The sequence below is a fragment of the Desmodus rotundus genome, chromosome 11, assembly GCF_022682495.2.
Source record: "Desmodus rotundus isolate HL8 chromosome 11, HLdesRot8A.1, whole genome shotgun sequence".
Lineage (NCBI taxonomy): Eukaryota > Metazoa > Chordata > Mammalia > Chiroptera > Phyllostomidae > Desmodus > Desmodus rotundus.
Genome location: NC_071397.1, coordinates 63,413,653 through 63,427,606, shown reverse-complemented (window position 1 = coordinate 63,427,606; position 13,954 = coordinate 63,413,653). Strand labels below are relative to the sequence as shown.

The window sequence follows — 13,954 nt, the reverse complement described above, 5'->3', positions numbered from 1 at the left end:
GAGGGCCAAACTTAGAAGAGCTAAAACAAAACAAATGAGGTCCCCAAAGGTAGTAAAGAATTTGACACTCCCCAAAAGGGGAACTTGCTACCCGAAGTCTGGTGAGTCCACGGGGGCCAGAAGCACTGCATCGCTAGGAGCTTGTTAGACACGTGGAACCTCAGCCTCCACCCCAGTCCCACTGAATTGGATTAGGTATTTTAACAAGCCATTTTTCAACTTACTGATTTCAGAGAGAGGGAGGGAAACATCAAGTTGTCGTTCCACTTATTTGTGCATTCATTGGTTGATCCCTGCTGTGTGCCCTGATGGGGGACAGATCCCGCAAACTTGGTCTATCGGGACAACTCTCTGACCAACCGAGCTGGGGGACGGGGCCTCACAAGCAGTTTTCATGCGCATTACAGTATGAGAAGCCCTGGTCTGCCTCTCTCTGCCCTTTCAGACTGAGCAAGTGTCTCTCAAATAGCAAGTGTGAAAACCCACAGTGCACAACTGCATATAAATCTACAATCATCTCAGTAAAGGAATATTTCTTACAAAATTTGAATCACATCTTAAGCTTTTTATTTTATTTTGGATTTAATCTTTATTGGATTTTTTCCATTACCACTTAGCCCCCTTATACCCCCGCACCCCAGCAATCACCACACTTGTCCATGTCCATGAGTCCTTTTTCCTTTTTGCTCCATCCCTCCACACCCTAGCCTCCCCCGCATTAAGCTTTTTTTTAAATCCCTTTCCTACTACTCTAACCCCAGTGCACCCCACAGTATCAGAAATATCAAACCCAGAGTATCTGTGGATTCACGTACGCGCGCACACACACACCCACAGTCCTATGGACAAAACCAGCGGCACTAACCCGCACAGACAGAGAGCGTCCCAGAAGGACATGTCTATTTCCATTAAAGGTTTTAGGCTCTATTTTACTAACACCTGTTAAGCGGCAGGACTGATACATTACTATGGTAAACCCAAAATTCTGGTTATGAGAAAATTATCCTAATTATTCAATGAATCTAGCTGAGACAAAATCATTTCACATGTAATCTGGGTCTCATCTTTCAGGACTGTGTTGCTATTGTTTGTTTCTTCTTAATAAACTACAATTCTTCAAACTAGGAATCAGTCTACCAACTATAGTGTCAATGTACCCTGGACACAAAATTCAAGTTGTTTCTGATACTATCACATTTTTTTTTACCCCTTTACCCGTTACTTAGGAAATTAAATTGATGAGAAATGTAAAAATGTTCTAGGTGTTTAGGATTACAAATCACTTATACTTGTCCCTTATATTTTTATGTACTTATCTAATCTTCTAACATGACCTTTTTTAATACTTGCATTACTTTTATAATAACTGATTTTTAAAAAAGATTTTTCTTTAAAAAATAGAGTAATGGAAAAATGCTTTCAAAATGTTCTTGCACTTTACTATGAAAACACAAACTGAAATTTACCTATTTCCCTCATATTAAGCTGCATTAAAAGCACAGTTGTGAAGGGCATAAAATAAAATGTCAAGGAAAAAAAGGCATAACCGAGTTAACCCATCCAGTGCCCCACAAACAAAAAAAGATTCTCCCCTACCCAGTTTGCTGGCCCGGCCTACGGGGAGCCTTCCATTCTCACACAAGCACACTCCACGGGCTCTAACCGTGATCTGTGAGTGACTGCTGAAGGTTTTCATTTCTCCCAGCTCAAACTGTTTAACTCCCTCAACCTTTATTTTGCAGGCACCTGATTATATAACCCCCAGTAAGTCACACCCCTGTACTAGCCTCTCCCCTCGGATGTGGACAGAACCTGTGCCTTGCTTCTAGATAACAGGATATGACAAAGGTGATGGGACGTCCCTCCCATGACGACTGTTACGTAAGACTCCATCTAGTAAACTCTTAGTGGGCAAGAGAGTCCCTTGCTAGCTTGCAAGAGATAAGCTGCCAGGTTGTGAGAGCATCTGTGAGCACCACATGGCCATGAACTGTGGGAGGTCCCAAGAATTGACACTGGTGCCAGCGGACAGCCAGCAACAAACGGACCTCCGTCTATCACAGCAAGGAACTGAACACTGTCGACAACCACGTGGGCCTGGAAGGGAGCCCCAAGCTCCGGAGAGGAGCCTGGCTCTATGCAATGGCCTGATGGCGGCCCTGTGACACCTGGAAGTCATGCCCAAACTCCTGACCCAAGGACACTGTGAGATAAAAAATGCCTATTATTTTAAGCTGCTAAATTTGTGGTAATTTGTTACACAGTAAAAGAAACTTTGGTATTGGTTACTTCTATGACAGCAGCTACTTACCTAAGAATTTATTACTAGGATGAATGCTAATTGTTGAAATTGTGCTCAGTCTTATTCTTCCAATATGGACATACATGATCAAACTTTAACAATACCTTTAATCTCATATTGCCATTCACATTTGTTGTGGGACTCCAGTGGATTTTCCAGGGTGGATTTCTGCATTTTCTGCCATGTTCGCATCAACATCCTTCTCTCCCTGAGCTGCATCTTCTACCCTGAAATGCAGATGCTGCACGTAGAATCCCTGTCCTAGCAAGCCGCCCAGCTGCCCAGCAGCTGCTACTGCCTACATACCAACAACCCGAGGAAAAGCAATAGATGGCGCAGAGGCAACCTCCAGGTTCCAGCTGGGAGAAAACTACAGTAAAAGAACAGCAAGAAGCGTAGGCTTTTCACTGTTAATTTCTCCACTGGCCTCTCCAAACTTGTTAGATCATTAACATGAACTAATGCACTGGCAGGTTTATAACGTGAATGGGCAGTGGTCAATAAAGCACTGTAATTCACTTAATAAAAAAACAGGCAAATTTACATATTTAAGAAAAAGCAGACATACTGCAATCAGGTAGAATTTCCATGTTATTCAGCATAAAACGTGGTAAAGAGATGCGAACAAAATCTGTCATCAATGCTAGTAATTTTTCAAAGGGTTGCCCATACCAGCTCTGTCACCTTCACAGGAAGCGTCCTTTGTGATCCCTGACTCCTAGGCCACCAAGCCACCTTCTCACCATTACGTTGGATCGGTATTTCAGACTCAGGAAGGAGGAGCCCTGGATGAGGGACGCAAGAATTCCAATCACTAGAAACTGTGCCTAATTGTCCATGAAACTAACAGCCTGGTTTCAGTGTTTACAATAGGACTCGGTGAGGAGGAAATTCTGGAACAGCAATCTCAGACCCAGGCTCTGCTACCGAGGTAGGCAAAGACCCTCAAGACCCTGTTCAGTCCTACTACTAATGCAGCAGCTCCGAAACACAGACTTGGAACATAGCATTTCCAAATCTCATTTGAGCATCAGGGACATTAGCATATAAAAAAAACTTCTCCTTTTTAAATGGCTAAAAATAATCTCCATAAGTGAATGAAATACTGTATTCCCCAGAATCTAAGACATTGATTGTAAAATGCAACATTATATATATGGAAGAGAACTTTCAATTAAGTTTGTCACAATGTTAAATGATCATTGATTTAAAGATATATTATGATTTCAGAGATGTTAAAAATGTGGAAAAAAAGAGGCATCTTTGAATCAATGAAATACAGACCTTAAAAAATGTATTTCTCAGGTAATTATTCAAATAAAGCATTAAACATTGTGTTTCTTAAACAGACACGTACTTATAATCAGCAGCACAATTCGTGAAGCTATCGATTTTGTTTCACTTCTCCTTTGAAACGAAGAACGGAGTGGCACTTATACTAATTTCTAGCAGACATCTCACACAAACTTTAAAACTTATGGATTCCTAGTTTGAGAATTATCTCATTTTCACTTATGGAATCCCAGATCAAAAGATGAGGTAAACAAGGCCTAGGCCAGTTAAGTGACTGCGTGCAGGGTCAGGAGGCCAGCAAGCAGCAGTCAAGGCTTGAAGCCATGTCTTTAGGGCCCTGTTCTGTGTTCTCTTCATGGAAATCAAAATCAAATGAGGCATTAGCATTCTGTGGTCCAACAGCACAGGCAGGGTAATGTACGTAAAAACAATCTCTGTCCATTTCCAAAGAGGCTGTTTTATGAAACGACTCTCTTCAGCTTTCCTGGTAGAATACTGATGATTGATAACTTGTTCAACTAATCAATCTTCTTTGCATGCTCTGAGAGGTGAAGACTGTAAAATATTACCTAATCAGCCACATGCCAAACACTAGCCCCACAAGATCCTGCTGTACAAGACCACTGGTTCTTCATGGAGGACGCTGGGAATTACAGAACGTACCAAAACCTTCTAGCGTTTGCTGTATTCTGACCTAGACATTTTGGTCCCCAAGCGTGCTGAAAATCTGCTAATTCCCTGCTCTGGCTGGCTTCTTGAGAACTGGCAATTATTCAAGAAAGTCAGTGAATTGTCCATCTTATCTCAGTGTTAGTCCCTTTTGTCCTGGTTTCTTGCAAGCTGATCCAGACGGGACTTGCCAGTATTAACCCAGGAGAACTCACACACTAGTGCATGTGAGTGGAACTGGTTGGAGATTTCTGCTGTGGGCTCCATCAAAATATTTCTAGATGTCTCTATTACAGAATTCCTCATTGTGTCATTCATTTCAATCACTTCAAAATCCATTTCATTCCATTTTTCTGCATCGTCTTCCTTCTCTTCCTCATAGTCATTTAGCCCAGAGCTAGGGAGCAAAGCTTTCTGGTCCTCACTTTTTCTGTGCTCTTTTCGCTGATGGCTGAGAGGTAAGGTGGCTAATTTATATAGCACAGGAAATAAAACAGCAGTGGCTACTGCTGCCCCCAAAGAGGTGTACAAAACTACAGGTAAATCAGGATATTTCCCTTGAAGAATTCCAACAACTGCAGGAATAGCCATTTCTCCCAGGGCAGCACCGACTACAAAAAATGCCGCCGCTTTCCCGTGGATGGTCGTGTACTGTTCGACCCAAGAAATACCGCTGGGGAACGTGGCCGCCATTGAGGCGCCGTACACCGAAGTTGCTATCCACAGACAAGCTGGGCTCTTGTTAAAAAGCACCAGAAATAAAGACGACGCCAGGCTGCCAATATTGCTCAACACAATCATTGCTCCAGGCTGTAAACATGTAGCAAAAAAGATTGCCAGGCCCCTGCAGGCTGCGAAGGACCCCCAGAATATGGAGTTCAACCCAGCCGCTTCACTCTCAGCCATGCCGGCATGGGTGACTGCAAATGAGAAAACATAAGAGCCATAGGTGACCTCAGCTCCAACATAAAAAAAGAAGAACACGAAAAGGAGACAAAGAAGGGCGTTGTGATATTTAGCTCTTCGAGACCTCTGGGCGGACGCTTTCACTTTTTCCTGCTGTGAGCTTTTCTTTAAAAACAGAGCGAAAAGAAAGATGCAAACTACAAAACTGTAAGTACCAATAGTAACGTAAGCCAACAGCAAACTTATATTGTCGGGTACTCCGAACAGAGATTCTGAGTCAGCTTCAGACGACTGGTTGAGAGAGGAACGGTTATCGTCGGCCTCGGTGTGGTTTCCAGCAGACGCCGACGTGCCCAGCGCCACTTTAGCCAGCAGTGGAGCCAGAAAGGCACCCAAGGCAAAACTGAAGTGTAAGGCCTGCATATGTGGGGCTCCTTTGTTGCCCCAAATAGCCAAGATTAAGACGTTACCACCTACCAATGAAAGACGGGAAAAGTATTTAATCATGTGACTTAGTTAAAAACAGTTCATTACTATCAGAAAGAAGATAAGTCTATTTTACACGGTACAAGGATTATAATATTCTAAGCTATAAATGTTGCCACTAAGTTAATTCTATGATTAAGGAACTCTAAGCCACCACCATCAGAGAACTCTAAGCATTGTAACATCAAAAGTTCACCAATGGAATTCCCCTGGCTACTAAACCACCACCTCCTGGGGCCAGGCACAGGCAGCCAAGGCTTTTTATAACACAGTTCTAATGTCAGGCTGGGGGAGGGGGGAGTATTTATATATTTGTGTATAAATATTTTAAATATATATTATCATCCGAGAGTGGCCAAATTACCAACCCTTTCTGTACTTTCAATTGGTAGGCACTTGAAGAAAATTATTTATGTGCATAGCAGATGTAAACACATGTTCAGGAATTTGAACACTCCAGGATTCTGCAGTGCCCATTACAGAAAACAAGGATACCGCCTAGCATCTGCGTTTGTACTCTCTGTACACCTGGCAAGGTGAAAGGCAGGAAGCATCGAGTCTTGAATTTTCTTTCTCTTTCTTTTTTTTTAATATATCTGCAGATAAATTCCACCCCTTAATTTTACAACCAAACTAAACCTAAAGTATAATATATTTCCTCAACCTTTCAAATAACAGTAGAAGAGACAAGAGGGGGAGAAAGCTGGTTTTAGGGGTGAACAAATTTCATATACGTTATTTAGTAGGTTTTAAAACGTATCAAGATGGGGGAGGGGGTCAGAATTGAGGGGGTGGGGTCAAGAAAATAATAAAAGAAAACATATCAAGATACATGACACATAGAGAGGATCTCCTGCAGGAGGGCAGAAACTTTTAAGAGAAAAGGGAAAGAAGGAACATAACATTTGGCACAAGTTCCTCTTAGTTCAAAAGGCAGAGTGCACTTTAAATTAAAGAGGTGTTTCTATGATTCCCCAGCCAAACAGTTCTTTCCACACTACAGTGATCACGTTCTGCCCCAAAGTGAAAGCTCGCTCATCCGCAGGGAAGTCACCCACATGGGGGCTGGCCGATGAGTCCTTACTCGGATGCTGTGAACCAACAATCTCTCAGAGCAAACTTCTTTCAATTCACCCTGCTAGACAAGGAAAGTAGTTGCCAGAAGGGTTTTATTCTGTCTGGGTGACCTGATGTTCAACTCAGCAGGTCAGTGTCTACAAGCTGTCAGGCAGTAATGACACATCAACTGCTCCACTTTTTCTAGTGGAAAGCCTCCTACTCCCAGGGATGACACGGAAAGGCTCACTAACCTGTGTCCAGAATGCCAATGGAAACACCAAAGATGGCCATCATGACCACCAGCAGTACTGCTGTCTTACAAAATGGGACCAGATAAAGGCCCCCCGTGGTGGCCAACAACGACAGGCCTGAGAAGAAAGGGAAAGTCGGCTGTCAGAGACAGGGCTCTCGCAGACAGGCACGGGTCAAGTCAGCATCGGAGAGGCCCAGCTTCTACAGGTGCTCATCTCACTTGAAAGCTTTTCTAATCTTTATGGACTATAAAAATTATTCTAATATGAATATATTTTAGCACTACTAATAATCAAATTATAAAGTATACCACAAGGCAAAGTTTTATTACAAAACAGACAGCTCAAACATTATTTACTTAAATGTTTCATATTTAAGGAGCTATAAAGAGAATTTTAGATCTGAGGCAAAAAAAAAAAAAAGACAAAAATGAAATGCAGTTACTATAGTACTTGGTAGTGAAATGGATTAAATAAGTTAGTTTGGGGATAGGGAGGGAAATCAAAGAAGTATATTCTTTCAACCCATTTTGGGATAAATAATCAGAGGATTATTTATTCATCAACAATAAATTATTCTCTTTACTTCCAAAGCAATTTTACCACATTAATCCAAACTTTCTTTAAACATATGTTGGGAACTGCCCTGCCTGGTTTCAGAAGCTGTAACCCCCCATGGCTAAGGCTGAGTGAGAGACCTTGGGACCATAAGCCATTAAGGAGACAAAACTTATCTCACTGGCAGGGGCACCACCTCTGCCCCTTTACTTCACCCTGCCTGGCCCCCAGTGCATGACCAGTTAGCCAATGATGCGTAAGATTCCTTAAGGGAGGGATGACCTAAGACAGGCATGGTCATGAGGGGGCCCTCAGAGAAGGACTTGGGGGGCTATGGAGAAAGGGGGTGACAGATGCTCGCCCCTCAGCTTTGACACGGCCTGAGTCCTCATTCTGTCTGCAAGAAGTCTCCTAATCTCTTGGCTGCTTTACTTCCCCTGCTCCACCAAAGCCTGAAACAATGCCAGAGGTGGGTGGGGCCCTATGCTGGAAAGGGTGGGTTCCCCAGGCCATCAGGCCTGAAAAAGTATGCATGAAATCCTATGAAACCTGCTTTGCTAATACCCTTAGTTTAAGTGATAAGGGTCCAAGCATGAAATGAGTTTGCTTCCCCAAAGTTTTATGGTCCTCTAGCTATCTGACCCTGACTCAAAATAAGCCCTCAGAGTTCTTTGAATGTTATCTATTGTTTGATCCTTACTTCCTGACAGTGATTGATGGGTTTTCCATATACACCCTGTATTCCTATGCAAATTAAGCCAATAAAAGGCTGTCAAGGCAAGGGTTTCCGCATGCCCCTTGAGAGTGGCTGTGAAGTCCCTTTTCCTCCACAGGACTCCGTGAATTTGTCTCGTCTCAGCCACAACGCCGCAGACACTGCTTGCCAGTGACCAATTCAAACGTGTCCATTTATTTTTTTAAAAAAGAGTAAGTTAAAAGCATTGCCATCTATTTCAAGGGTGAGGAAGAGAAATCTGGGCTCGTTACTGACATGGGGCAGCAGGGACAAAAATTCAGCCTATGACATTTCACACCCTCACCACCCCTGCCTCATCCTCAGTCCACAGTTTAGCCTGGGCAGGTTCAAGGAATTCGTTTTGATCTGTGGTAACCCCAGATCTGCCCCAAACTCTGACAAGCAGAGCTCTTTGGATAACCAGTCTGTGATCCGGGGCTGGGTCTAAATTACAGTGACGGCTGGGAAGGCCAAGGACGGCTAACCCACCCTAGGGCTAATCTGAATGTCCAGAGCGGCCCAGCCCAGACTCCCTGAACTGCCAAAATGAAAGCAGGCAGCAGGGAAACCCGGCTTCTGCTGAGGACACCTAACGCTACCCACGGAGGGCATCAACCACTTTGCCAGCAATTATGTTTCATGTTTAAAAACTAGTTATAAATTCCTTGAAAGTCATAAAGAAAGAAAAATTTGTGTTTACTTACCCAAAAGTAAAAAATGATTCATAGCATCAAAAAGAACTCCACCAATCACAGAGCCGCTCAAATATCCAAAAGCACGGCCCACAAAAATCAGAGAAAGACTGCTGATGTTACGGTTTACATTTGTTGCCAAATCTTGAAATGTGGGGCCCAGGATAGAGACACTCAATCCCTAAAATTTTGAAAGACAAAAGCTTTTATTTATAATCATTAAATAATGTCTATGTGTTTGGCAGCTCTTTTCACTATGAAAAAGGGAGGAGGGGGTTTCACTGTGATGCAGGGGATTACCTCCAGTCCCACAGTCAGGAAAAACTCGGGACGACGTTAGGACCACTGGAGCTAGACTCCTATTTCTGGGGCTCCAACTCCTGCTGTTTTCCTAATTTTGACAACTCTCAATTTTTAAAAATGTCTTTAATTCCCATGGCTTTTGCAACAACTGTTTCCTTTTTGGACAGTATCATAAATGACTATTTCGTGTTAACAGTAAATGTAACATTGAGGTAACTTTTCAAATAGTTTTGTCTATTTTGAAATATACTGCATGCACAAATAGCTAACACAAGAATTTAGATGTTAAAAATTTTAATCAAAATATTACTCGTTTTTGATGTTATTAAAACAGCAGCATTTCCAGATATACGTGGGGTCCTTCCTCTGAATTATGTCATATAAAAACATGGCTTATACGTTTCTAAATCTGTTTTATATGTGTGGGGGGTTATTGTATTTTTTCCATTACCATTTATTCCCCTCATACCTTCTTCCACTTCCACCCACGCCCTCCCTTAAATCCATGCTTTTCCTCAAAGAAAAGCCTACTGTCATCAGAAGCAGTCTATAAGGCTTTCTTTGGAAGTAGTCCCTACACATGTATACAATGACTTTAAAAGTTAAATTCTACTCAAAGACAATGCAGTGTTAGCAAGAATTAACGGTTACAGTTGGCTTTCAGAGGAAACTTAAAAAAATATTTCTAATTGGTCTACATGTCAAGAATAATTTATTCAAATTGCACGGCTGTGCTCTAAGGCTTGGGTGTGTCCCCTGCCCAAACCCGAGCAGTCCCCAAGGAAGGACCCCCACCCCCCCTCGAGCCTGGGCACAGGTGGAGAGGAAGCACCCTGGGAGGGATGCTAAGCCCCAGCTGTAATCAAATTAGTTCCTACCCTCAGAGCTTTTACAACAGGATCTGGCACAGTCAGGCCTCATCGAGTCTGCAATGTTTCTTTCTTCAGATCAAAATATTCTAAGACTCTCCTCAGAAGACTCACCCTCCCAACTCCCCAGGGTCCCAATACTGAAGACAAGTGATGAAGGATAGGCTTCTGGAAATACGGGAATTGCAGGGAGACCGAGGGGATTGGCAGAAGAAGCTTCTAGCCTTGCAGTTTGCTCTAAGGAAAACATTGAAGGATCTGATGTTTGTTGTACATGGAGTTGTGATCAAAATAAGAGAAATTATTTCTAGCTCTACCACTTAACCAGCTGTGACATCGGGAAAAGTCACTGTCCCTCTCTGGCTCTATTTCCCTATCTGCAAAAACAAGGGGTTGGCTGAATTTGGTGAGAAGAGGAAGAGAAAATCACAGAAAAGTAGCTTTGTGTAGTAATTTGGTTTGGAGGTTGGGAGGAGACAGCGGCTACAGACCTGGCAACCCCTCTTACATCTCCCCATTCCACGGAGGAGAGGTAGATAGTTTTGCTGGAGCTGGAAAATCAATTTTGCACTTAACAATAACCCTTCAAGATTAGAATTGTGCCCATTTTCCAGATTACGAAACTGAGGCTCGGGCAGATTAACGCGCTCAAGGTCAAGGAGTTTGCAAGCGGCGGAGGCGACACCACATTCTCTAGGAGGCCTGCTCATGCCCCAGCCCTGGAGGGCTCCAGCCCGGCTCTCACCAGCCCCAGGAAGGCGGCACACAGGATCACAGTGATGAACCAGCGCAGCAGGCTGCCGCCCCCGCCGCTCCGCCGGGAGCCAGCCACCGCCTCCGGCTCATTCTCCGCCAGGACCTCATCCTGGAGAAGCCGCTTCCCGGCAGCCGGGGACCCGGTCCCACGGTGTTCCAAGTCCAACTCCAGCGTGGCGGCTCGGAAGAACCGGTCTTGCTACTTCCCGGCTTCTCAGCGGGGCCTCAGGAACTCCAAGCCTAGACCCGGCCTCGCGCCTCCAGAGCCCGCGGTCCGAGCTAGCGCCACCTCCCTGGGGCCGGCCCCTTTGCTAGGCGCAGAAGTCAAACTTTGGAACCCGCCGGTCGCTGCAGTAGCTCACGCGCGCCCTCCTGCACCCAAGGCGCCTGCGCGCATCACGTGACAGAAACGTGGCTACTCGCCAACCGAGTCCTCGCCGCAAACCGGAAGTTGATGTGGTTGCCTAAGAGACCGGACGACGTTCTCCCGCCTAAGCAGCAGGCAGAACTGGGCCCACAGCAGCCCGGGGGCTGGCGCCCCTTAGCGGAGTGAACTGGAGCTGCAGCCTGGGACCGGAGGAACCGTTTTAAGAAAATACGAAACGAGAATTGCAAAATAATGGAATGGCTTCGCGTCCGCTCCCGGGGCCTCTAGGGCACAAAGGGAGCCCGAAGGTCTGCCTTTAACAACTAAGATTCCTGCCCTCGCTCTTTGGAGATCTGTCGTTTATCTCTCAACATTTGTTGAAACTCACATGTAAGCACGTGTCTAATCTCATTTATCCCTCATAACACTGTAAATTCCATGTTATCGTCTGTTCACAAAAAGAGGATAAAGTCACATACAATTGAGTAGCATCTTGCCCAAAGTCAGGCAGCAAATCCGTGGCTGTACATTGTAACAGTAGCTCAAGGAAGAAATCTGGAGCCAAAGCTGCGGTTTCAAGTGCACTCTCACCCCAATCCCTGCAAACAGTTCCGTTGTTTAGGGGAGTGGAGCAGGGCATCAATTTGCAGAATGCCTGAGTAAAGCTATGCCAGCAGGGAAGGAAAGGACTGCTTTATCAGACAGCTCTTTGTTTCCTTTTGCTCTTTGACCAGACCACAGCCTCAAAATGTGTAATATTTTTCTTTACCATCTATCTGAAATATTATTTTCCACCCAATCCTCTCTCATCCATTTAGGCTCCCAGACTACAAACCTGAGTCTCATTATCACTGCCCTTGCAACCCACCTCTCTGGCCCCACCCACTTGGTCATTACTTCCCTTTGCAATGTACCTCAGAAAGTATTCAGATGCTATGGTTTAAGAAAACCTGTTTTTGATTCCAGAGTCAAGAAAGGTCTCTCCAAACCCTGGCTGGTGTAGCTCAGTGGTTTAGTGCAGTTCTCCCAACCCAAGGGTCACAGGTTCAATTTCTAGTCAGGGCACATGCCTGGGTTGCGGGCCAGGTCCCCAGTAAGGGAAACACAAGAGGCAACCACACGGTGCAGTTTCCCTCCCTCTCTTTCTCCTCCCTGCCCCTCTCTCTAAAAATAAATTAATTGAATCTTTTTAAAAAAGCTTCTTTGAGAAAAGTTCAATGTGGTTGAAACAGTTTGTTCAAAATTGTAAAGGGTTCCATATACCATAGAATGCAGTTTAGACTTGAGCAACACACTTCTACTGGCACACTGAGGTCTAATAAAAGGAAAAATATTGGTAGGAGCCCTGACTGGTGTAGCTCAGTGGATTGAGCGCAGGTCTGCGAACCAAAGGGTCGCTGGTTGGATTCCCAGTTAGGGCACGTGCCTGTGTTACAGGCCAGGACCCCAGTGTGGGGCATGCTAGAGGCAACCACACGTTGATGTTTCTCTCCCTCTCTTTCTACCTCTCTTCCCCTCTCTCTAAAAATAGATAAATAAAATCTTAAAAAAATATATTTGTAGGAATTCAAGCTTCACCATATTTCATCTTTATCACCTCAAACTGAACTCATCTTTTTTCTCAGTAAACCTGCTCTTATTCTGAAATGCCCATGCTGGTACCACCATCCACCCAGTCATAAGGACTCTGAGGTCTTCCCTTGATACTCCCTTCTTTCTCTCTTGTCATTTTATCACCTGGTCTTGCTGATTTTATTTCTATAGATCAGCGACTTTCGACCTTTTTCATCTCATGGCACACATAAACTAATTACTAAAATTCTGCAGCGCGCCAAAAAATTTTTTTTTGCCAATCTGACAAAAAAAATAGGTATAATTTTGATTCATTCCCACTGGATGGCTGTTGTGATGTTGGTTGTTGTCATTTTTTTTTAAATTATTTGACAGTCAAGGAAAAAGAGGTCAGTGCCCCTGACTAAATAGTCAGTTTTGCATATTTTAAAAATTCTTGCAGCACACCTGTTGAAAATCACCGCTATAGGTGTTTCTGAAATCAAGCTTCTGTTCTATACTATTATCATAGCCTACTTTTAAAACTTTTACCTGCAAGTATCTAACAGAGATGAAAATGTGCTACATATAACCCTTCAACACTTCCTTAAGAATACAATCCAATTCCATCTGCCCTCATCCACCTCTCTAGCTTCATATCTTGCTCTCCCTGTCTCATTTACATTCCGACATCAACAAAATTGCTATTAGTTCTTCACACATTATTTCTCACTTTCTTACCTTTGATCATATTGTCCCCTCTGTCTCAAGTGCCTTCCTTCTCTTTTACCTGCTGTGGCAGAATCTTTACCCTTTCTTCCTAAGTGATTGTTGTAACTCAGCAATTTCACAAGCGGTATGCCCCAGAATTTTTAAAACATGTAATACCTGACTATTTAGTCAGAGGCCCTGACCTCTTACATTGTAGAGATGCTCGGTCCTGTTCAAATCCTCCTCTGGAGAACGTATGTTTGTTTAAGCAGGCAGTCGACCTGGTCAAATTCACACTGCAAGTCTCCTGCCACCTTCCTGGGTGCTGGGTTGCAATCTCAGTTCCGTTTTCAAAGCCTCTGCTCTGGGTCTGTCCTAAACACATAGCACTCAAGGGTCAATCTGGGACTTGGGCCAGTTGTCAAAGCCTTTGCCAGGCTCCTTT

The 13,954-nt window shown here is 44.0% G+C and overlaps 1 protein-coding gene across 1 annotated transcript; it reads right to left on the bottom strand.

The window, feature by feature from the left end:
- Positions 1-431: 431 nt before the first annotated feature.
- On the bottom strand, positions 432-11,076 carry MFSD4B (major facilitator superfamily domain containing 4B). The gene is given in 5 exon segments (XM_024552143.3): positions 432-4,434; positions 4,436-5,643; positions 6,967-7,083; positions 8,965-9,133; positions 10,870-11,076. Coding segments are annotated over 4 exon segments (1,404 nt in total). The 5' UTR covers positions 8,987-9,133; positions 10,870-11,076; the 3' UTR covers positions 432-4,377.
- Between the last annotated feature and the right edge of the window lie 2,878 nt (positions 11,077-13,954).